Raw genomic sequence first — 23,049 nt, 5'->3', positions numbered from 1 at the left:
TTTACTGGGCATCCTTTGAAGAGAAACTGCATACCTGAATTCAGGTCAGGTCACTCAGAGTGTTTAAGCTCCAGAATGAGGATGACTGGAGTGTCCTTTCCCCCGCTGCAGTGTTGCTCAGCATTATTTCCACTGCTGCTTGCAATTAAATGGAGCAGCCCTTGCTGCCCCCCCGCGGGCTCCTCTCACCTCTCAGGTGAAAAACAAAATGAAAAGAAAAATCATCTGTTCCTCCAAAGGCATCCTTACAGCTTCTGCTCCAAGCACCCGCTCTGTGCTCTTATCACAGAATCACAGAATCATCCAGGTTGGAAAAGACCCTCGGGATCATCGAGTCCAACCCTCAGCCCGACTCTACAAAGTTCTCCCCTACCCCACATCCCCCAACAGCTCATCCAAACGACCCTTAAACACACCCAGGGATGGGGACTCCACCCCCTCCCTGGGCAGCCTATTCCACTCTCTGACCACTCTTTCTGGGAAACATTTTCCCCTCATGTCCAGTCTGAACCTCCCCTGTTGCAGTTTAAAGCCGTTCCCTCTCGTTCTGTCACTAATCACCTGGGAGAAGAGACCAGCACCAACCTCTCTACAACGTCCTTTCAGGGAGCTGTAGAGTGATGAGGTCTCCCCTCAGCCTTCTCCTCCTCACACTGAACAGTCCCAGCTCCTTCAATCTCTCCTCACAGGATTTATTCTCCAGGCCCTTCCCCAGCCTCGTTGCCCTCCTCTGCACTCGCTCCAGCCCCTCGAGATCTCTCTCGTACTGAGGTGTCCAAAACTGGACACAAGACCCTTCGCCAAATGAAAGGCAAAACTGAATGGCCCCAGCAAACCTGAGTGAAACCTCGTCGAAATCTCTTCTCTCCCAACCACATCAGCGTGTAGCCCCAGGCTACCAAAGGGATGGGGAAGCCCTGAAGCAGGTGAGAAATCAGCACCCTGAGCAAACGCAGAGCGAGCAGGGGGAAGCCTCGTGTGCGGAAACGCTGCAGGCGGCTGCCCCCGCCGCGATGCCCGTGCTGTGGGCCAGCGGGACGCTGCCGATCTCGCTGCTTCAGGAGAAGTGCTCTTGTGTGACAGCTCTGGGACAGCTCAGCCCTGCAGCCTTCCTCCAGCAGCGCCCAGGGATGCTGCAGCCCGGCCAGCGCCGCTGGTGCTGCTGCAGTCACGTCCACTGTTCACCGCTCCCACACAAGCTACAGGACGGAGCAGGTTCAGCTGGACTACAGCCCCACCTCCCCACCCTTGGTGAGAGACAGAAATTTCAGTGCGTTTCCAAGGTCCCCGCTCAATCTGACATCTTCCTCAAACTTGGGAGTCGTCCACAAGTAAATGTTGTCCATTCTCCTTCATCTTCTCCCTCCAGCTGATTCTTTCGCACAACCAGCGGTGGAGAGCCACCATACCCACGGGACACACGGCCAAGCAATGCCAGGAATTAATACAACACCCCCCCTCACCTGGGCGGCCTTTGAGCCTCCTTCGCTAGAGACAGGTAGGTGTAATTAGCTACTAGTTAGGGACACAGGGAAAGACAACTTTTGTTTTTCCCAATTAAAAGGAAAGAAAAAAAAAAGGGAGAAAATAGGTGGGGAAGGAAATTTTATTTCCAAGCTTCTAAAAGGATCTTACAAACCACAGAGAGTAAAAAAATGCAAAACTATATATATATATTATATATATATATATATAATTGACAGGGTCCTTTTAAGCAATTCTTCACATTATTCTAATGGCGATAGGAGATACCACTTAACCATATATGTGTTTTTCCCGTAATCCTGATCACTGCCAACAGCTGACAAAACTCTTCTCATACAGAATTTCCCCTAGACTGTACAGATTTCTTTTCTGGAAAGCAAAGGAGAAGGAGGAAAGAGAACAAATCAAGGAGAAAAAAAAAAAGAAAAAGAAACTTTTACAAGGTGTTCCCAGGTAGGGCTGTGTGAAAGCCAGGCGCGATGCCTCCTGCATGCCGACAGGACCTCCTTCCTGACCCCCGGCACGCTGAGCCTCTCCTGGCACGAGCTCTCCTCTGGCAGCAGTAACTCACCACCGTCCCAGCTGTACCCCCAGCGCTTCCCCGCGCCCACCCTGCCCAGGGTCTCATGCACTTCTCTAACCGAGCCCCAACCCTGCCCAGCTGCACCCCTCGACCTCAGCACCACTCCTCGCCCACTCCTTCCCACCAATCCTGACCTCAACCTTCGTTTTTAGGACATCCGAACAGCTCTGCTCATCCAGGAGTTAATCCCAGACCTCCGTCCCCACCAGCAGCACAGCTTCCAGCCCAGCATCCCCCCTGCTATTCCAAGCATCCCTGCAACAGGGATGCCACCGCATCCAGAAGGAATTCACACTTGGCTTTTCAGGATCCATCATCCATGTCAGGAAGCCATGGGCTCACGGACAAAACCAACAGCTCCAAACCAGAAAGGACCTCAGAAAATAAATGCAGAGAAAGCCAAGAGAGAGAAATGGAGCCGGGGCAGCTCCGTGCACTCCAGATTCTTGCTCGCCCTGAAACGTTGTGGCGGCTTTTGGACATTGCCAAAAAGTAAACAAAACCCCAATGATCCCTTGTTCCCCCATCCCACCCCCCAACAGTTTCTTAAACACTTAATGTCCAGCTTAAGTGAATTAACAGATTTTAAAATCCACACAGGTGTCAAAAAGGAGAGTAACAAAAATTAGCTAGTTCCCATTGTTGTCACAACAACAAAAAAAAAAAAAACTCGAGCCTCGGAGGCAGAGGGCTAAATGCAATGTCTCTTGTAGGGGCTGTGCCGCCCCACTTCAGAGGTCTAAGGGGCTCTTTGGGTCCCATTCCCAGCAGGGAAACCCCCTCGGGGCCCGAATGTCTCTGGCTGTCTCCAGGCATCCTCTGTCCTGACCCTGGCACCGGGGATGCTGCTGGAGGAAGCTGAGGGAAGAGGATGGCTCAGCCCCAGGGCACCCCCGCTCCTTCTGCACAGCTCAAAAGCCAGGCAGGGGCTTAGCCCTGCATCGCCTTCCTCCTCCTCCTCCTCCTCTACATAAAACAGGCAACCACAAACACCCCAGCCAGCTGTGTGAAAGAACGTATATATTCAGCACGCACTCAATACAGTATAGCAAAAAAGCTATCGTTTCCTTAAAAAAAAAAAAACCAAACCACCCAACTTTCAAGATAACCACCAAAGCTTCCAAATCGCTCCCACCCTACAGCCCTGACGCTCGTCCTTCTGGCCTGGACAAGGCAGCCAGCAGCAAGTGACCCCAGCCCCGTGCCGTCCCTGCCCGGCAAGGGACAGAGGGTGGCCCCGCTCCCCGGCAGCGCCTTGTGCCACGGCACCCAGCTCCTCCCGCGGAGCCTGGGGTGCCGAGGGTGCTCCCACCGGAGAGGGGCCTGGCCAGCCGTTTGCTCCGGTGCTACCCCGTGCAGTTATTTGGGGGGACACACACACCAAAGGAAACAGAAAACGGGGCAGGCTCTGGCTGCCAGCCTGGGGGGCGCAGCCGCAGCCCGAGGGATGTGCCGGGGAGGAGAGGGGATCCCATCGCTGATGCCGGGGGGGGGGGGGTCCACGCTCAGATTGCTGCGACGGCGTCTCCGCTGCTTTCTGCTGGAGGTGGGGGACGAGGCCGAGGAGGGGGAGAGGAGCAGCACGGTGGAGGGAATGGGGGGCTGGCAGGGCCCTCGCCGCTGGGCACGGAGGGGAGGTAGATCGGGCTTTAGAGACCTCTTGCCCAGGAGGATGTCTTCTCCGACACCAGCTCGGTTCCTGGGGGGAACGAGCCCGCCGCAGGGCCCTGAACACCCACACTTGCCTTCTCCCAAGGGGAAGGTGTCTCGGAGCCTGTTCACACCGCCGAAAAGCTCTTGAACTGGGGGGGCAACTTTCCTCGAAACATTTTAGCCCTGAAACTGCCTCCACGGCTGCTGCAGGCAAACTCCTGGCAGCTGGGGACAAGCCTGGAGGTGGTGGCAACGACCCCCGGGGCAGGAGGGACCCCAGCTCCCCCTGCTCACCCACCTGGCCGGACCCCAACCCCGACCCCAGCCCCTCTCCCTGCCCTGCTGCAACGGTCCCGCTGCCGCCCCTGCCCCGCGCGCCGTGGGGATAGTGTGTGTGATGCTCTCCATCCTCCCCCCTCCCCAGGTCCCCGTCCCCAGCGTCCCCCCTGCCGTTAGTCTTGCTGCTCGTTCATCTCCATGTCCGACACCAGGATGTTCTTCTCGGCGGATTCGCTGGGGTTGGAGGTGGTGCGGCTGTAGCGGGCGCTCTCGAAGGCGCCCCGCTCCGCGCTCCGCCGACGCTTGTACAGGTAGACGGCGATGCCCAGCATGGCGCACAGCGCCAGCGTTGACAGCACCACCACCGCGATGGCCGTCGTGTTCTCTGGCAGAGCTGCGGGGAGCAGAAAAGGCCGGTGAAAGGCAGCCTGCCATCCTCCACCATCACCCTGCAAGACGGGCTTTGGCTGGTGGGTCTCCAGCAGACGGGGGGCTCTGGGGCAGGACAGGACCGGAGCCTGCTCTGGTCTGTTGGGGACATCCTGCCCATGGCAGAGCTCCTGGGGCTGGGCAGCCTCTCTGGGTCACTCCTGATGTGTGTGAACATCTGGCAGCTGCCTGGGCTGGATCTCTGGGATCCCACCGGCAGATGTGGTGGCCATCCCCCAGCCTGGCCCGGCAGCGCCGGCAAGGGCAGGAGAGCCCAGCAAGGGGCTGGCCGGACACACTCCTCCATGGAGGGGTGGCTCCTGCTGCTGGGGAGGCCCAACCCAGGGCCAAAGCCATCTGGAAATGGGATTTCCCACCTGCAAACACCATTTCTTTGCTTATTAATACAAGCTGGGCTGCAGCACGGCCTCCCAGCACCAGTTCCTGGTCCTGGTACTGTGCCCAGGCTGACGGTGCCACTCACCTGCCCTGGAAAAGCTGCTCTCCTCCACTGTAATGGCAACACAGAGAGATGAGTGCGCAGCCACCGCTCCCTCCCCTCTTCCCAGCACCAGCACCACCAGCCCCACATCCTCTGCTGCTCCCAGCGCCACACCGCACGGATGCTGGGAGATGCTCAGCTGTGGGGTCCTCTGGTTCTGCTCCACCACGGCCCCCCCAGCCTCATCCTGCCCCAGGGTGCTGACCCAGCCACTGAGACATGCACAGCCCACCACTGAGCCCAGTCGGTACCTACAGACCCCAGCACTGGCCCCTACAACCCCTCTAACACTTGAATTGCCCAAAATGTGTGGCTGATGCTGCCAGCGTGACGCAGCTCTGCTCTGCAGCACCCTGTCCAGACCCCCAGCTCACCCCACATCAGCCCAGGAGCCTCGGGCAGGACAGGGGGCCCCTACCTCGGGGGATCTTGCAGATGACCCCCATGGTGACGTTGGTGCAGGAGCCCAGGCGCCAGACGCCGTTGCTGCTCTGGATCCAGTAGCAGCTGTTCTGGCTGAGCATGCTGGGCCCCGTGTCGTGCTGGCCCCAGTTGGAGTAGTTCACGGCAGTGTTGTCATGCCAAACCAAGGTGCCTCCTGGGAAATGGAAGAATTAGGTCTGGGGAGGCTGAAGGGGACGCCCCATCTTTGCCCCAGTTCAGAAAGCACAGGGAGGTGTGATAGAGAGGAACCAGGGCCTGCAGACCACCTTCCTGAATCTTGGAGGAGGCTCTGGGCTTCAAAGCCATCACTCCCACCCCACCAAGCCAGAGGAGGACACAGATGGCACATCCAGCACGGCCTGAGGCACTGGGGATCCTGGTCACACCATGGCATGAGCCCCCCACACTGGTGCCACCACCAAGGGCTTCCTCTGCTCACCACAGACCTGGTGGGAATTCATGGCAGTGCCAGGGGGAATATCTGAAACCTCACTCCTTCCTCGTACCTTTGGGGTTGAAGGTCATGCCCAGCCAAGCACCCTTGGACGGGCCCTCGTACGCCTGGAGATGTTCCCACACGAAGACGTTCTCCATCTCGTCCTGGATGGACAACACCGCGCCGCCAACTGCAGAGGAAAGTGTCAGGGAAGAGCCCAGAGCTCAGAGGAGGGAGCTCGGGAGCAGCAGTGCCCAAGGGAACAAAGCTGAGGAACCACCCGTGAACCACGTGGTAGCTGGGGAACTCCAAGATGTAACAGCATGGAGATGATGCCTGACCAAGGCTGGACAGGGGTCCAGGGACAGGGGTTCCATTCAAGGGTGCTCTGCTGCACCCACAGGCATCCTGGGGACCCCGCCCTCTTCCATTTCCCAGGGCACATCACCCCTCTTTGTCACCACAGCCCCCCCCGTACCTTTCTGGCACCTCCTCATGGCGTCCTTCTGCCCCAGGGTGATCTCCATGTGGAAGGTGTAGCAGTGGTCCCGGAAGGGGATCCAGGACGAGTCCTCCAGTGATTTGGGACAGCTGCCACTGTAGCTCCACTTGTGCGTGCGGGGGGCACCTGGGGGGGGCACATGGTGCATTGGGGGTGGGTGGAGGGGCACACGGTGTCAGGGTCCCACAGCACATTGGGGCACTCAGCCCCACAAGCATGCGCACAGAGCTCCAGAAGGTCCCTGGTGGGAGGCCACCTCCAACCCTTGGTTGCTCCCCACCTGGTCCACCCTGCACCAAGCCCCCGTGCCGCCCCCCTCCCTGGGGCAGCACCTGCTCGGAGCTGGCAGATGCCCCCCTGCAGCTTGGTGTCGCAGCCGGCCGTGCGCCAGGTCCCGTCTGCGTCCATGTAGGAGCAGCCGGCGACCTGCTGGGGCTCCCCGTCCTGCCAGTTGGCGTAGAAGAGGTTCTCCTCCGTCAGCCATGAGTAGCTCCGGCCTCCCTGGAGAACCAATGGGAGGAGAAGCTGGGGGGGTGCTGCCGTGACCCCCTGGGGACCCCTGCCCCAGGTGCCTGCCCCCTTTCCTCACCTCGTCGTTGGCCAACCCGATCCAGAGCGGAGCCCGCAGGCTGCTGACGGCCTGGGTGAGGAAAGCCTGGCTGTAGGGGTCGGGGATGGTGGCCAGGGTGGCGTTGAGGGTCTCACAGAGCAGCAGCGCCTCGTGCCACCTGAGGGGTTTCTGCAGGATGCGGTAAGTGCTGTTGTGGTAAAAGAGGGTGCCGGTGGGCGAGGGGGGGTACGGCGTCCGCGCGGGGCTCAGGGACGGGTCTGGGGGAGCAAAGAGACACGGTCAGAGGGCACAGAGGATGCTCCCGCTTCCAGAGGTGGTCACCCCCTCATCCATCCCCCCCCCAAGCCGGGGTATCCCTGGGAGGGTGCAGAGGCCATGTCCCCAGAGATGACGAGCAGTGACACCCCACTGCCACCCCCACCTGTCAGGATGCCCATCCCCACAGGACACACCGAGCCAGGCTGGCGTGCACAGGTTTGGGGTTGCCCCACAAACGGCTGGGACCAGGGACTCCCCCTCCCTGAGTCAAGCCTGTCTCCCCAAGCTCCTCCAGCACCCCAAGCTCCCCCCAAGCTGAGCCGATTGCCCCCAGCTCCCCAGCCACAGCCCCACCGCAGCATGGGGCACTGGGGGGGTGGTGGCAGGTCCCCAGCAAGCTGGGGCTGTCCCCCTCGTCCCCCCCCTACCTATGCTCCGTTGGCAGATGTAGCCGTGCTTCTCCTCCAGGCAGCTCCGGTCATCCCAGCGCCCCGTGAAGTGGGGGGGTGAGCCATGCCACACCACCACGCAGTTGGTCTGCACAGCCAAGCCGCAAGGTCAGCGTTGCCAGCCCACCCCCATGGACACCCCCCCATGCCAGGGACCCCCACCCTGCACAGCCGGATCCTGCTCTGCCCTTGGAGAGCCACCCTGGCACGCTAAAACCTCCCACCCTCATGGTGGGACACAGGGCTGAGACCTTCGCAGGGGATGGGGGATGCTCTGGGGGGGTCTCACCCACCGGCTTGTCGCGGGGGCTGGAGGCACTGCAGCCCGAGGGCTCGCCAGGCGCCCAGCTCACGTGCCGCAGCGGCTCGCCCTCCACCCACTGGAACTCCCGCTGGGCATCGTGGAGGCCGATCCAGAGGTCGAAGGAGATGTTGGGCAGCATGGACGTGATGAAAGCTGCAAGCAAGGAGTGCGGCGCTGAGGACCAGCCCTGGCAGGTCCCCAGCCAGCGGGGCCGGTGGGGGCCGGGGGGACCTACCCTGCTCCAGGGGGCTGGCGATGGTGGCCAGGACAGCGCCCTGGCTCTCGCACGCCTGCTTCGCCTCTGGCCACTTCACTATCTCAGCTTTGTCGTGGCCGTTGAAGCTGAAACACTGCACAGGTGGGGGCACAGGGCGGGTCAGGGGGTGTAGTCACCCCCTCACCCACCCTCTGCAGCCCCATTCTGCCTCAACGGTCCTTCTCCCCTTTGCACCCTCCTGCCTGCCGGCCCCCCAACCCCTCCTGCACCCTCCCCTGTTGCAGTTTAAAGCCGTTCCCTCTTGTTCTGTCACTAATCACCTGGGAGAAGAGACCAGCACCAACCTCTCTACAACGTCCTTTCAGGGAGCTGTAGAGTGATGAGGTCTCCCCTCAGCCTTCTCCTCCTCACACTGAACAGTCCCAGCTCCTTCAATCTCTCCTCACAGGATTTATTCTCCAGGCCCTTCACCAGCCTCGTTGCCCTCCTCTGCCCTCGCTCCAGCCCCTCGAGATCTCTCTCGTATTGAGGTGCCCAAAACTGGACACAACACTCCAGGTGTGGCCTCACCAGTGCAGAGCACAGGGGGACTGTCACCTCCCTACTTCTGCTGGTCACACTATTTATAATACAAGCCAGGATGCCGTTGGCTTTCTTGGCCACCTGGGCACACTGCTGGCTCATATTCAGCTGCTTGTCAATTAGAACCCCCAGATCCTTTTCTTCCAGACAGCTCCAGCCACCCCTCCCCAAGCCTGTAGCCATGCACAGTCTCCCAGCATCCATGTGCACGCGCCCTCACCACCTCCTGCATCCACCCCCCCTCCCACCTTGCCCAGCATCCCTGTGCACTCACCCTCCCACATTTCCCCCAAAAGACGTGCGCGCATCCCTCCCCACCCTGCCATTTCCCAGCCCCCCCTCCCCACCTCAGCGGGGCTGGTGGAAGGCCAGGGGGTGACCGTCCCCTCTCCGTACCTTGCTGAGGAAGGGAAACCAGCCACGGGGACAGCCCCCGCTTGCCGGAGCGGGCAGCGGTGGGAGGGAAGGCTTCGCGGCCGTCCCGTTGCTCCGCTTGCAGATGTAGGGCAGCGCCGTCATGCACTTCTGGTCCCCCCAGTCCTCTGCAGGGAGGGACAGGCCAGGCATGACCCCCGCCGCTGCGCTGGGGTAGGGGTGTCTCTGCTCAGCCTGTGGCCCCAGCCCCTCCCGAGCCCCAGCACGACTGGATCCTGCCCCTCACCTCTGCTCGCCGTCATGTACACGCACTTCTTGTCCTTGTTGATGGGCCGGGGCTTGCCCGGTGCCCAGGAGACAAAGTTGAGGAGGGACCCATCGGACCACCTGGGAAAGGCACCGGCAGGAGCAGGAGGCTGAGCAGTGACTGGTGAATGGGACCAGTTGCACACCCTTACTGGGACCATGCCCCACCCACTGTCCACTGCTGGGTGAGGAACTTCCATCCCAGCACCCCAGGATAGAATCATAGAATCACAGAATCATCTAGGTTGGAAAGGACCTTGAAGATCATCTAGTCCAACCGTTAACCCAGCACTGACAGATCCCAACTACACCAGATCCCTCAGTGCTATGTCAACCCGCCTCTTGAACACCTCCAGGGATGGGGACTCCACCACCTCCCTGGGCAGCCCATTCCAACGCCCAACAACCTGTTCTGTAAAGAAATACTTCCTAATATCCAGTCTAAACCTTCCCTGGAGCAACTTGAGGCCATTACCTCTTGTCTTGTCGCTCATTACTTGGTTAAAGAGACTCATCCCCAGCTCTCTGCACCCTCCTTTCAGGGAGTTGTAGAGGGCCATTAGTTCTCCCCTCAGTCTCCTCTTCTCCAAACTAAACAACCCCAGTTCCCTCAGCCTCCTGGGCTCCACTCCTCATACGACATGTGCTCCCGATCCTTCACCAGAATGAGATCCCCCGAGACGCAGGCACTGAGCCACAGTACTCTGAGAGCTGGGGACGGTGGCACGGGGACACGCAGGGCCGTGGTGGCTCCATCTCTGACTTACTTGAACCTCCCGTCGTTCTCGTAGGTGTGCAGCCCGATCCACCAGTGCTGCTCCTGGCCCCTGGAGAACTGCAAGCCCAGAGAGGACGTCAGCATGTCCTTGGGGACAACTGCCACCATCCTGGGCACGGGGACCAGGCAACCCCCCTGCAGATTGCCCCGGGGCAAAAAGCATCACCCTGCTGAGTCCCAAACACACACCCAGGCACCGGGACCTGCCACCACCCCACAAGACCCATCATGACCCCAGCAGAGCCCGGCTGTCCCCAGATAATGTCCCTCTGGTAAAGGATGAAAGAAGCCAGAGAGGGAGCAGCCCGGGGAGGCAGCGCAGCCCATCGACACCCAGGGAGTCCCCGTCCCCCTGGTACCTTCTTCAGGTTCTGGCCCAGGAAGCGCAGCTCGGCCTCGCCGTGCACCGACGCCAGCTCCGCCTGGAACCAGCTGCAGATGCGCTGCGCCTGCACCCACGTCGAGTGGTGCTCGAAGAACTTGTACTCAGCCTCCTGGTACTTCACCCACTCTTTGCTGCCTGCAGGCAGGGACTGGTGTCACATTGTGGCTGTGCCACCCCCCCGCCACCCTGCCCCTCAGTCCCCCGTGGGTTGGGCTGCTTTGATTTTGCCCCTCTCCTGCAGCTGAGGGGCCTCATCCTGCCTGGTCCCTGCCGGCAGCCCCAGAGGCACATTGTGTGTGCCTGGGCTCCCCTCCCTCCTACAGCCCTACGCAGGATCCCTCCTCCCCCGGGTAACACTGCAGGACGTCCTGCGGGGAAAAGCGCTGCTCGTGCAGGTGATGGGGTGGCAGGTGCCCGGGGAGAACGGTCTGCGCCAAACGGACACGCGGCCACGGCCAACGCACCCTGGGTCGTGATCTCCGGCTCCTTCACGTCGGCACCTGGCGAAAGGGCAAGGAGAGGCTGTCAGCGGGACGCAGGGCTGGGATGCTCCCGCTGATGCTTGCCTGCAAAAGGCTGGTGGGCTCCCAGGGCAAGATGCCCTCCCAAATCCCCCCAGACAGCACCTCTCCCACCTCTCCCAGCCCCTGAATTAGGACTCATCCTCCCATAAAAGTGCAACCTTTGGAAGGGAGGTGACAGAGGGTCCCCCTGCACCCGCTCCACCATCCCACAGCCCATCCTCTGCCAGAATCACAGAATCATCTCGGTTGGAAAAGCCCTTGAAGCTCCTCCAGTCCAACCATGAACCTCACCCTGACCGTTCCCAACTCCACCAGATCCCTCAGCGCTGGGTCAACCCGACTCTTCAACCCCTCCAGGGATGGGGACTCCCCCCTGCCCTGGGCAGCCCATTCCAACGCCCAACAACCCCTTCTGCAAAGAAATCCTTCCTAAGAGCCAGTCTGACCCTGCCCTGGCGCAGCTTGAGGCCATTCCCTCTTGTCCTGCCGCTGGTTCCTTGGCTCAAGAGACTCATCCCCCCTCTCTGCACCCTCCTTTCAGGGAGCTGTAGAGGGCCATGAGGTCTCCCCTCAGCCTCCTCTTCTCCAGACTAAACCCCCCCAGTTCCCTCAGCCGCTCCCCATCAGACCTGTGCTCCAGACCCTGCACCAGCTCCGTTGCCCTTCTCTGGACACGCTCGAGTCATTCAATGGCCTTTTGGGAGTGAGGGGCCCAAAACTGAACCCAGGAATCAAGGTGTGGCCAGGTTATTTGGAGCTGAAGGGTTTGGGGGTGTCTTTGCCGGGTACCTTTGGGCAGTTTGCAGATCCAGTCCAGCTGGGCTTCGCACTGCATCGGCATCCACTGCAGGGAGGCCAGGTCCAGCACCGCGCAGGTCCGGATGTCATCGTCATCGTAGTTACTGCGGTCAAAGTTGCGGTAGAAAAACTGGGGGTTGAGAGAGATGGGCGGTGTTGGGCATTTCCACCAGCGCTGGATCTGCCCCACCTGCACCGTACATGCCAAGCAGGGTCACCTTGCCAAACTCCCCGCTCTGGACTCACCCCCAGCCCGTCGCTCCACCTCCAGCTCCTGTCCCCCGCGGGGTCCCGCCGGTTCAGGCCGATCCAGAACCAGTGCTGCTCGTGGAGGTCTGGCTCCGACTCCCTGCGGGGAACCAGGGGGAAAGGTGAGACCACAACCCCCCTCCAAAACAGAGGGTTTTGTATTTATATACATATTTATAATCTGGCCATTTTTGTTTGTTTTCAAAGCCTGCTGCCCCCGCAACACCCAACATCAGAGCTCGGATAACCGGCATGCTGGCTCAGGGCTGAAAGAGTTTAGAGCCCAAACTCCGTCCCCAAATTACACCGGATTTCCTGCACTTCTCCCGCATCTCCTCTTCGGTGTAGCCACACCAACCAACGCATCTTCTGCGCACAAGTTCGTGCTCAGAGAGCCACGTCCGTGCCCCGTCCACCCACCCACATGTGCCAGAGCACGGGGAGGGGTGCAGGCTCGTGCCAAGCACACTCGGGCAGCAGGACACACGCTGGCACAGCCGGCCTCTCACCCAAAAATCTTGTTGAGGGTGTTGGCGACGAAGTGCTCTTCCTCATAGCTGCCCAGGCTGAGCAGCTGGGCCCCCAGCTCCCGGCAAAACTCCTGCGCCGCGATCCACGTCTTCTTCTCTTGCAGTTTTTCAAAGCTGAACACCTGGGGAAGGAGAATCCGGCAGCGGAGGGGGCTCAGCACTGGGAGAGGCACAGAGCATCGTCCCCACCCCGCAGGCAGCAGCAGCTCAGGGCACAGTCACCACTCTGCCTGAACTCGGCTCGTGGGGTCGGGGCTGCCCTCTGCAAGCACCAAACACGCTCCTCCACCCTCCCTGCACCGGTGGGGAGGCACATGCACCCCCACAACGGGCAGGGCAAGCCCCCAAGCACCCCTTACCTTGTAGCAGTGACGGAGCTTGGAGTCGGAGCTCCATCCCGGGGGGCAGGCGGCGGTGAGGCTGGGCGTGGGGTAGGGACCGGGCAGTTCAGGGTTCACCGGGGTGCCCAGGTTCTGCCGGCAGATGTACTTGGCCTTGAAGGTGCTGCAGTTCTTCACCTCCCACAGCCCCATGGAGCTGCCGGTGGCCAGGGCCACGCAGCCACCCTTGTTGTAACCTGGAGCGCTCACGGGAGCGGGGAGGATGCCAGCCTTAGGGTCGGACCGTGCCGGGAGGCAGAGCCAGCACCCACCCTGCACGGAGGGGACGTCCCCATCCCGCCCGCGGCTGCCCTCTTACCGGGCTGGTCGCGGTTCCAGTGGGTGTACATAACCTCATCGCCGCTCAGCCAACGGAAAGCGCCCGTCTCATTGATGTCCTGCAGCGCTGTCCAAAAATACTCCCCGTCCCAGCTGTAGATGAGGCTGCTGACATACGCCTGCTCGAACCTGAGGGGCGGCGAGAGTGGGGGATGCTGCGAGCTGAGGGGCCAAGCAGCCCGCGATGCTCTGGCCCTTGTGGGGTCACACCCCGCCTCGGGGGGCTCGTTTTGGGGTAAACCCAGCAGCGCCGGCGTGGGACTCACCTGTTGGTGATGGTGACCAGCGTGGAGCCGTAGTCAGAACACATCTTACGGGCATCGCTGTAGGGGACGCGGTCCTCCCCCAGCCAGAAGCAGGAGGGGCTGTGCCACTTCCAGCCCTGGGGACGGGTGACAAGGGGGACATTCGCCACTGCTCACCCCAGCCCTCCCCAGAAGGACAGGAGCAAAGCCAGGGCGGCGAAAGCAACATCCCACGTCCCCTGCCACCACCTCTGCCTTCTCCTGGGAGGTCTCCTGCCCCCGGCTGCCCCGGCTTGACCCCGCTCAGCTCTGAGCTCTAACAAGCCCCCAGCCCCAGAGGACATGGCTGCAATGAAAACAAACACACAGGCAGCTTCAAAGCCAGGGAAATGGCTCTTCCTGCCGACGTCCATCCCTGGCCGAGGCGTGGGGAGGGGAACACAATCCTCCTCTATACGCCGCGGGGCCAAATCCAGAGCTAGTCCCACCGCAGCTTGCTTTAATCCCCCGCCTTGTTGATGTTGGAGCCACTCCAGGGCCAGAGACACAATAGCTCCTGTTTTCTGCCAGAGCAGGGAGTGGGGCAGCCCCAGGGCTGGTGGCCACGCGGGGAGTGACAGGGGGGCTCACCCCTGAGAGGGGACACACACATGAAGCCGGGGTTGGAAGGGTGAAGGGGCTCAGCTGGGGAGGAAAGGGGCCCCAGGCTCAGGGAGCCCCTGGCACGGTAGGAAGCATCACCGGGGTTTTACCCCTGGGTCCCCCAGGCACTGGAATGCTGGTGAGGTACACATGTCATCTGCAACATCATCAGCATGGTGGGGAGGCAAGCAGGAGGGCAGCTTTGGGAGATCAAGAAGAAAATGACCCCAAATTCCATTTTTTTTCCCACATTCCACCTCCTGCAGCCTTTCCGCAAAGTTAGCAAACCCAGGTATGGGCCCACCAGCTGGGTCCTGCTGGGAACAGCAGGAAAAGGGGCCCGGCATGGGACAGTGCAGCTCCCCGATGTCCCCAGAGGGGTCCTGATGTCCCCAGAGGGGTCCCCAACCAGCCCTGGGCCTCAGCATCACTAAAATCACATGGGTGCTCTCCCACGCACTGAGCACCACAGCAACCTCCTGTCATCCCAAAAGGGACCAGGATGGGACCATCAACCCCAACTGCTGCCTCCAGCTCCCCGATCCCGGTGTGCCCCTGCATCCCTCTCCAGCTCTGCCTTTCCCATTGTCCAAACCTCCATCCCCCATTGCTTCCTTTAAGGCTGTTCCGCAAATAAAGGGGGTTTGGAAAGAGGGAGAAAAAGCAGCAAAGCCACCAAGGAAAACCAGCACGGTGGGCGGAGAGGACCAGGGCTGATCCTTGGAGTGAGATGCTGCCACCTCAGTATCAGTCTCTGCATCTGGGTAGCAAGTGGCCCCACTGAGGACGAGGAGGGGGAGGAAGGATGGGAAAAGCTCCTTCCTCGGTTCATTTATCACTCTCAGTTTGTTTCCCAGCGAGTGTGTCTCTGCTGAGCACCCAGGGCCAGGGTAAAGCTGTGGCTGGAGAGGCAGGAGGGAGTTAAATTCACATGGGGATACCCTATTAGTCCTCAGGATTGCTGCGGGGACAAGCGGACAGGGTGGCAGTGGCACATTGCCACCGAGGGCCTTGTCCTCACCGCCTGCCGACACTGGGGCTCCTCTGGCTCTGGCTGGCAGCCCCCTGACTCCGGCCTGGCGTGCCAGCTCGCCTGGATGCCGCGCTCCCCCTGAGCCAAGCTGCTGCAATGGGGTAAAGACCTGGGAGGAGCCCGGCAGCACCTCTGGGAGCTGGCCCAGAGGGGCTGCTTGCTAGTCCGAGTGCGAGCACGCGCTGGCTTGCCTTGAAACGCTGGGAGATGTTCAAGAGTGGCGGCGATGCCAGGCTCCTCGCCGCCCGAAGACTTTGCAAAGAGGCACAAAAGCGACTTCCCAGCAAGCGTGGGAACGGGGCAGCCTCAGCCCTGCTCAACAGCCGGGGAAACTGAGGCAGAGCGTGGTCTGGGTGAGAACCCGCCAGTTTGGTGGCCGTGTCCCCAGCACACCCGTATCCTGCCCAGAGAAGGCAGCCAGCCATCGCGCCGAGGCACAGGGCCGGCAGCTGCCTCTGCCCCGCCGGGCTCCCACGTGGAGCAGCTTTGCTGCCAGGTTTTGGCACAGAGAGAGGCAAGGGGGGGAAAAAAAAAAAAAAAAAAAAAAAAGAATGTCCATGTTGGCAACCAAGCCAGCCCAAGGGGGAGGATCTTGGACCATGGAGACATGCATTTTGTCCCAGTTTCTTCCCGTGGCCTCATGCAACCATGGAAGTGAGGGGCTCAGCAGCAGCCTCCAGGCACCAACCCACAGCTCTGGGTGCTGCTCATCGGAGCTCCCTGAAATGGTTTTTGGGGAGAGGCTCCCCACGACCCTGAAGGGCTGAGCATCAGGCAGAGCCATGGAGCTGTCAGAGCCACCTCCCGCCCCAGGTCTCCCCTCACCTTTCGGCACCCGTGGTCATCCTCCTCCTTCTCCTGGCTCACCCGACCGGGTTTTTTGCAGATGGAAGGCAGGGTCTGGTTGCACGGGCTGTCATTCCACCTCCCTTCCTGCACAGCGGGGAGAAGAGCAGGATTGAGCCTATTCCAACAGCCTGGGGAAATCTCCCAGCCCATCCATCCCCACCTTGGGTCCACGGACTGTCCTTCCCTACATCAAATCCCCAAGGATGCTGTGCTGGATCCCTCCCATCCCAACAGCTGGGATGAGCCAGGTTGAGTCCCAGTTGGAGATGCTCCCGGAGGCACCCCCTCCCCGGCCACAAGGATGCTGCAGTGCTTGCTGTGGAGGTGCAGGATGAGCCCCCCGCCGCGGGCTCTCACCGGTCCCCAGATGGTCACGCAATCTTCCAGGCTGTCACGGAAGTTGTTGGGCTCGAAGGGGTGCCAGTACGTGAACCTCACGGGCGTCCCATCCGACCACTCGAAGTTCATCTGCAGCTTGAGGTCATTTAGGCCAATCCAGAGCTCCTCCACGTCTGCCAAGACAGGAGGGTTGGGGGGTGAAACTCTCTCTGCCTGGCTGAAACCTTGCAGAAACCCACCCCGTGACAGGAGCCCCCATGATGGGACCGTGCAAAGCACCGGCTGAAACCCCATGGCAGGGCTCAGCCTCTAACCCCCGTGGTGCCAGCAAACAGGAGTGGGCAGGGCAGGGCAGGGCAGAGCAGCTCCTGCCCACAAGGACAGACCCACAGAGGGAGGAACACAGCGATATTTGCCAGCCGTTTTCAGAGAAGTGCTGGCAGCAGCAGAATGGTAGAAGTCTGGACCCGCAGGCTCAGGTCCGTGAGCTAATGGTTTTCAACCACCACCCCCCATCCCATCCCATCCCATCCCATCCCATCCCATCCCATCCCATCCCATCCCATCCCACTCCCAGCCTGGGGGTGCTGGCATGTCCCCCTCCTTCCTCCACCCTCCTACAGCTCCTGCCTCCCTCAGCATTAACGCTCTTCAGCCCCCAGCCCCTCCCCGGTCCCCGCTGAAGCCTGGGCCATGTCCCCACAGCAGATTTTGCTGCCAGGCCCTTCCCCTGTGGAGCAGAGTCAGGCTGTGGGCTCGCGGGAGTATGGAACTGGGCCAGAGAGGCTGCACTCATACGGGAACAGCAAAACCCAAGCCAAGGGTGACCCCAACGAGGGGGTGGCACAAGCGAGGTCTGGAGGATGGTGGCACAGGTGCTCCCCCTGAAAATTCCCAAGTACCATCACAGCTCCGACACATCCCAATGTGCGAAACTTCAACCCAGTTACACCTGGGTGAAGCCAGAAGTGGAAAGAGAAACCTGGGATGCTGTAGGCAGGCGTTCCCCCTTCACTTGACCGGCTGCGGGGAATGTTCATGTCCTGGGCAGATTTAGCAGGAAGAGGTGCAGCCTCCTCCAGCAAGCCCAGCAGGACTTTTTTTCTCCCATCTTTTTCTACCTTAACCAACTGAGACTAGTGCCATTCCCAGCTGCAGGCTCCCAGGAACAGCTTTTGCATTTGCTGGATGGAGGATGCACCCAGGGCACAGGCTCCTCCAAGCAACACATCCCCTCCCAGCCTGGGGTCTCCATTCCCTTCACAGCCACAAATTAATTCAGTTTTGCAGCCTCCATGACACAGAATTGACCTTCCCATGGACCCCAAAATCGCACAGGATGGGTGCTGCTGACACAGCGGGCTCCCCCTTACCTTGCTTGATCTGCTTGGTGACGAACTCCAGCTCGGAGAGGGTGTGGATGCTGACCAGGTCCCCCCCGCTCCGCAGACAGGTCTTCTTTGCCTCCTGCCAGCTCTTCTTCTCTCCCACCAGACGGTAGCAGTTGGACTGGAAGGGCTGCCAGCTGGGCTCACAGTCCACCTTCACCTCCGACCACGAGTCTGGCAGGACACGAGGCAGCCTGAGGGCTCCTGTCCCACTCTCCAACCCCCTCCTTGAGAGGGAGGGGACCATGGGGAGGGAACCACAGTCCCACAGAGTGCTCAGGAGACCAAGCCAAAGTGGCGGTGGGAAGGCTATGGCCAAAACTTAACATGCAATAGCAAGGTGCAGGCAGCAGTGGCTTTACAGCTCCAGGGACAAAAATAATCCCTTTTGTTTGCGGAGGAGCAATAGCAGAGCAGAGCTGAGGGCACCCTGTCCCCTGGGGACCACGGGGGACCTCCCGCTCCTCTTGATTTCCCCACCACCACCCAACCTGTAACTGCACCCAGCGCTTCTTGGGGGATGCGCCTTGGGGAGGACCTTTTCCAAATCTAGGTAACCTTGGGGAGCAAAACCACTGCTCTGCACAGCCAGGACACCGGCAAGCTGGGGGCGCCACGGGCATCTCCACGGGCTGCTCTGGACCATGCCGGGATGGGAGCACACCCAGCCAGGATACGGGGCTGCTGACCCCCCTGCTCACCCGTCAGGAAGGGGTCGGCAGTGGCATTGGGCTTCTTCTTGCAGACGTAGGGGAGGGCGATGCCACAGTCGCGGTTCTGCCACCCCCCAGACGACTCGGTGCGGATCACCCCGCAGTTCTCTTCGCTGGGGTTGTCAGGCTGGTCTGGAAAGTGGGGTGAGGGGGGACATGCTGCTGAGGTGCTAGAGCAGAGCCACCAACGCTGCCCACGCAGGCAGGGCACCACGCGAGGGCAGGGGCCGGCAGGGTGCAGCTCTCCCTGCTCCAACACCAGTAAAGACCTATTTATTTTCTTATTTTGTACAATAAAAACATGACCCTGCATGCCCAGGATTATTTATTGTGCCTCAACGCACAGGGACCTGAAGCATCACTATTTTACCTAGAAATGTTGGATGGCAATCGGGGTGGGGGGGGGACAGTACCAGACCTAAACTGCTCCCGCCTGTCCCCAAACCTCCTCCTGGGGTGCCACTGTCCCCACAAGTGCCGCTGGGGGACGGCACTGGGTATGACCAGAGCAGCCCTCACAGTGGGTCCTGCTGTCCCCTGAGCACCCCAGGGTTAAAGACGGGAGTCCACAGTTGGGGAGCACTCCTCAGCCACACTCCAGCACTGAGCTAGGATGCCATGACCCTCCAAACAAGGAAGCTCAACCCAGGTTATCCGCAGGGCTGCTAAGGGCTTGCAGAGGGACAACCCCCCCTCCAGCACCGTGTGTCCCCACTCCAGCTCCATGCATGTCCCAGGCTGCTCCGCAACCCCACGGGCTCTCTATCCCCAGGCAGCAAGGGGACACCCCACAGTAGCCCAGGCCACCTGCCCTGCCATGGGGCCATCTCCGATGGTCACAGATTGTTTCCCGACCCCCCCATCACCATTGTGATCCCCCTGTCTCACCACTCTCCCAGTTGAGGTACTTGAGGGGTGAGTTGTCCGACCACTGCCAGCCTCCGTTGATGTCCAGGTCGTTGAGCCCAATCCAGAGTGTGGAGCTGTACCCCGTCAGCAGCCCTGGGACCGATGCAGCCAGAGTGGCAGGATCAGTCCCCCCAGCCCCAGCTCAACACCCAGGCTGTCACCATCCCCAAAGCAACCTCCTGGGGCACGCAGAGCACCAGCCGTGGTGCCACCAGCTCTGCCCCACATGAGGGGGACAGGGGCACAGCCAGGCTGCCATCATCTCACCATTGATGTAGGTCTGCTCGTGGATCTCGGTGATGCTGAGCAGGTTGGCCCCTTGCTGCTCGCAGCTATTCCAGGCCTCCCGCCACGACAGCGTCGACTGGAAGTTGAACTGGTAGCAGCTGTTGGTGAGGTGGTCCTTGTCCCAAAAGGTCTCACAGTCGTTGCCTGCGGGGATGAGCAGGGTGAGCACCCAACGCAGCCCCATCCACAGCTACAAAAGCCCCCAATAACCCAGAAAAGCCAGAAAGAGAGAAGCCAGCGGGGCTGCTCTGGCACTGCAGGCTGCTCGTGGGAGGAGGGACAAGGCAGGAAAGGCCCTGGGAGGGATGGACAAGGCATTTCTCCTTTTCCCTGTGGGAAGTGTCCCCCCTACTTACTCTTTATGGGGCAGAAGCCCCATCGCTCGTCCTTGCCATAGTCCTGGGTGGTGGCACACCAGAGATGGCCGTCCTCCCGACCCGTGCTGGTGCACTCGTGAAACCACTGGTTGTCATACTTGAAGGGGATGGTGCACGGCTTCCCGTGCGAGTTGCCTTGGATGGTGTAAATCTCTGCAGGAAAAGAGGAGGCCTTGCTTGAGGCTGTGTCTACGGGTGCAGTTAAGGGAGGTCTGGGGTGAGCGGTGCGGGTTGGCCCCACATGGGGGCTAGCGGGTGGCCTGGATGCTCCCCATCACCCAGATCCTGCCTGGTTTTGCAGCAAGATGGGACCGAGCTCCCCAGACAGGACCCGATTGCTGCAGCACCACGGCCTCAGCTCGCATTTGGGGCTGGTTTGTGTTACAGGATAATATTAATGCCCAACGAGGCTTTACCAGAGTACGGCACGGAGCACAGATCCTCCTCAGTGCCGTACGTCCTCCACTGCGAGCCACGCGCCTGGTCACCCCTGTCCAGGGAGGAATTGCCCGGGCGGGCGCCGAGATGCTGGGAGAGCTGCTCCCCGAGGCCACGGCAGCTCCAGCGCATGTTGACGGACTCGCGGTCGCACTCGTAGGTGGCCAAGGGGTGCAGCCCCGCTGTGGCGTTGGCCCCGTGCCACGACACCCCCAGGCACTGCATGGACCCCACGTTGAAGAGGCGATTTCGTGAGACCCATTTCCACTGCTGGGCCAGGGCACTGGCGTTGCAGCCCTTGGCAAGTCTCACCAGCGAGTCCTTCGTCTCCAGGCAGCCCTGCGCGCCCGTGTTGTAGATGAGGAAGACTTTGGAGTCTGGGTAAAAAACAGGCAGAAAGGGTTAAAGCATCACTGAGGATTCGGCACCCTAGCAAGCATTTCCCCCAGCCTTGCCAGAGCATCCTGGCTCCCTTTCTATGCACATTAAGTCTTGGGGTGCAGAAATAACCCCAGGGTTTGCCCCGATGCCCGTCCTCGTGGTGATGGGCTCCAGGCAGGGTGATACAGACGGGTGTTTGCACCCGGAGCTGGCTGAAGCCTTGTGGCATCCCCGTGAAGCACCAGCAGGCAGCTTTTGGGCAGCGGAGCTGGTGCAAAGAGCTCGCCAGCTCTAACAGCACCATCAGCACCATTTAAAATTGAGTTCCCACTGGCAGCGCCCAGCCGCAGCACCCCGAGGCATCGCAACGAGGCGCCGGACCCATGCCAAGGGCTTCGGCACTGGCCATCTGCTCCGGGCGGAGAAAAACAGAGCAGGGAGAGTACATCCATCATTTTTATGTGTATTTGGGGACCTGTGAAAAAAAAAACTGCAGAGCAAACAAGAACTTCGGGGGAAGGTCTCCCAGCGCATGAACAGGGCGTGATGGAAAACGCCTGCGCGCAGCCGCGGCTCCCGCGGGCACGGCCCCAGCAAATATGAAACATCGTCGCGTCAGGACCCTCCGAAATCCCAACCCAGGCGTCGGGAGGCGGGAGCAGAGCGAGGGAGATCGCTGCCAGCAGATAAAGCACTAGTGCAGCTGAGGAAGGGAGGAAGGCTGAGCTCAACCACGCACGTCCCACGGCGGCCCTGCCCGCTGCGATGGCCCAACCCTGCATCCCCAGGGCAATTCCCGGACCCCCAGCATCACCACAGGCCACCCCAGCACGTGAATCCATCTCAAACCCTGTATAAACCAGTAAACCCAGGATGTTACACTGGGACACGTTGCTCCAGCTGACGTGTCATTTTTAAAAGATACTTTATTTCCTCAAATGAATGTTTCTAAGCTAAAAAGCCACCGCCGGGGCTCCACGCTTGCCCCAAGGCCCCAGCAAAAAGCTGCCTAAAGCTGCACATCAACAAAACAACTTTTGTCTTTTTTTGTTTGTTTGTTTTAAAAGCGACCCGTTTTTTTTCCACCACAAGCATTCACCAGAAGTCAAAGCGAACTCACGGGCCCCGCTATATTTAGCTTTGGTTTGCTTTGGTTTTTTGCCATTGTATGAATTTTTTGGGCTGAAAAGGTTTTCATTTCCTATTCCCCCACAACCTCACCCTGCCCCAGCTATGTTGTTACAGGCAGCTCCAGCACATTCGAGCAACAAACATCTTGGCTCAGTGAACTTTCCCAACTTGTCCCTGAAAGGAAAAAAGAAATGGGAGGAAAAAAGACACCCCCATTCCATTTCAGAGCTTCAGCATCGACCCGGCTCCAGAAAGAACTGATGTAAAGGGCCCGTTCCCCAGTTGAGATGACATCAGTGAAGACGTCAAATAAACAAAAGTGAAGCCCATTTGCATGGCAGTCGAGGAGCAGACTCTGCGCACGTGCAATGGAAAAAGGCAACGACTGGAAGAAACAATTTCTCAGAAAATATTTTTCAAATCATAGCAAGGAAGAAAATAAGCAAAAATTCAGATGGAGCTGATTTTGGCTGGCTGAAGCTGAGGTCCCTTAAACTGGTGCTGGTGTGTCACCAACTGGAGCTGGCTTGACCCTGACCTGGACATCAGGAGAGCAGCTCGTCCCGCTCCCAAACACCCATCTCACCGTGCCAGCACCACCCATGGCATCACCCAGCCCGTCGCTCTCCCCTTCCCACACACAGGGTGGGTGGTGCAACCCACCTCCGGCACCAGGGACATGAGGGGGTCTTTAAGCACCTCTGGGGTGATGCAGCATCAGTGTCACGACCTGCTTGACCCAAGTACCAGTGCTCGGGCAGGATGAGGCCTCCCTGGGTCACTGGCTGATGCCACAGTGCTTTGCAAGGAGCCAAACGCCAGCCCTGTGATACGAGGAATAGAAAAATCTGCTCTACCATGAGCACCACTGCGGCTGTTGGCAGCAGGGGTCAGCAATGGGACACCCTTTCTGCTTATCTGCTAACCCAGCTTTGCATGAAAAAATTAAGAGCACGTT

At 60.2% G+C, this 23,049-nt stretch overlaps 1 protein-coding gene across 1 annotated transcript in view; it reads right to left on the bottom strand.

The window, feature by feature from the left end:
* Positions 1-1,588: 1,588 nt before the first annotated feature.
* Positions 1,589-23,049, bottom strand: part of MRC2 (mannose receptor C-type 2) — a 31,407-nt gene continuing 9,946 nt past the window's right edge. Inside the window, exons 2-30 of the mRNA XM_074849682.1 lie at positions 20,558-20,956; positions 20,121-20,294; positions 19,744-19,908; positions 19,456-19,569; positions 18,556-18,699; positions 17,840-18,028; positions 16,485-16,639; positions 16,104-16,211; positions 13,625-13,740; positions 13,339-13,487; positions 12,999-13,216; positions 12,619-12,761; positions 12,107-12,209; positions 11,852-11,990; positions 11,003-11,038; positions 10,513-10,673; positions 10,143-10,210; positions 9,356-9,456; positions 9,091-9,236; positions 8,131-8,245; positions 7,885-8,048; positions 7,571-7,679; positions 6,903-7,141; positions 6,646-6,814; positions 6,290-6,439; positions 5,882-6,001; positions 5,350-5,529; positions 4,914-4,940; positions 1,589-4,394 (exon numbers count right to left, since the gene is read on the bottom strand). Coding sequence (XP_074705783.1) covers positions 4,174-4,394; positions 4,914-4,940; positions 5,350-5,529; positions 5,882-6,001; positions 6,290-6,439; positions 6,646-6,814; positions 6,903-7,141; positions 7,571-7,679; positions 7,885-8,048; positions 8,131-8,245; positions 9,091-9,236; positions 9,356-9,456; positions 10,143-10,210; positions 10,513-10,673; positions 11,003-11,038; positions 11,852-11,990; positions 12,107-12,209; positions 12,619-12,761; positions 12,999-13,216; positions 13,339-13,487; positions 13,625-13,740; positions 16,104-16,211; positions 16,485-16,639; positions 17,840-18,028; positions 18,556-18,699; positions 19,456-19,569; positions 19,744-19,908; positions 20,121-20,294; positions 20,558-20,956 — 4,322 coding nt within the window. The 3' untranslated portion in view covers positions 1,589-4,173. The remainder of the gene's footprint in view (positions 4,395-4,913; positions 4,941-5,349; positions 5,530-5,881; positions 6,002-6,289; positions 6,440-6,645; positions 6,815-6,902; positions 7,142-7,570; positions 7,680-7,884; positions 8,049-8,130; positions 8,246-9,090; positions 9,237-9,355; positions 9,457-10,142; positions 10,211-10,512; positions 10,674-11,002; positions 11,039-11,851; positions 11,991-12,106; positions 12,210-12,618; positions 12,762-12,998; positions 13,217-13,338; positions 13,488-13,624; positions 13,741-16,103; positions 16,212-16,484; positions 16,640-17,839; positions 18,029-18,555; positions 18,700-19,455; positions 19,570-19,743; positions 19,909-20,120; positions 20,295-20,557; positions 20,957-23,049) is intronic.

The sequence above is a fragment of the Strix aluco genome, chromosome 24 (assembly GCF_031877795.1).
Source record: "Strix aluco isolate bStrAlu1 chromosome 24, bStrAlu1.hap1, whole genome shotgun sequence".
NCBI lineage: Eukaryota > Metazoa > Chordata > Aves > Strigiformes > Strigidae > Strix > Strix aluco.
The sequence above is the reverse complement of the archived record's forward strand: the minus strand, read 5'-3'. Positions and strand labels throughout refer to the sequence as shown.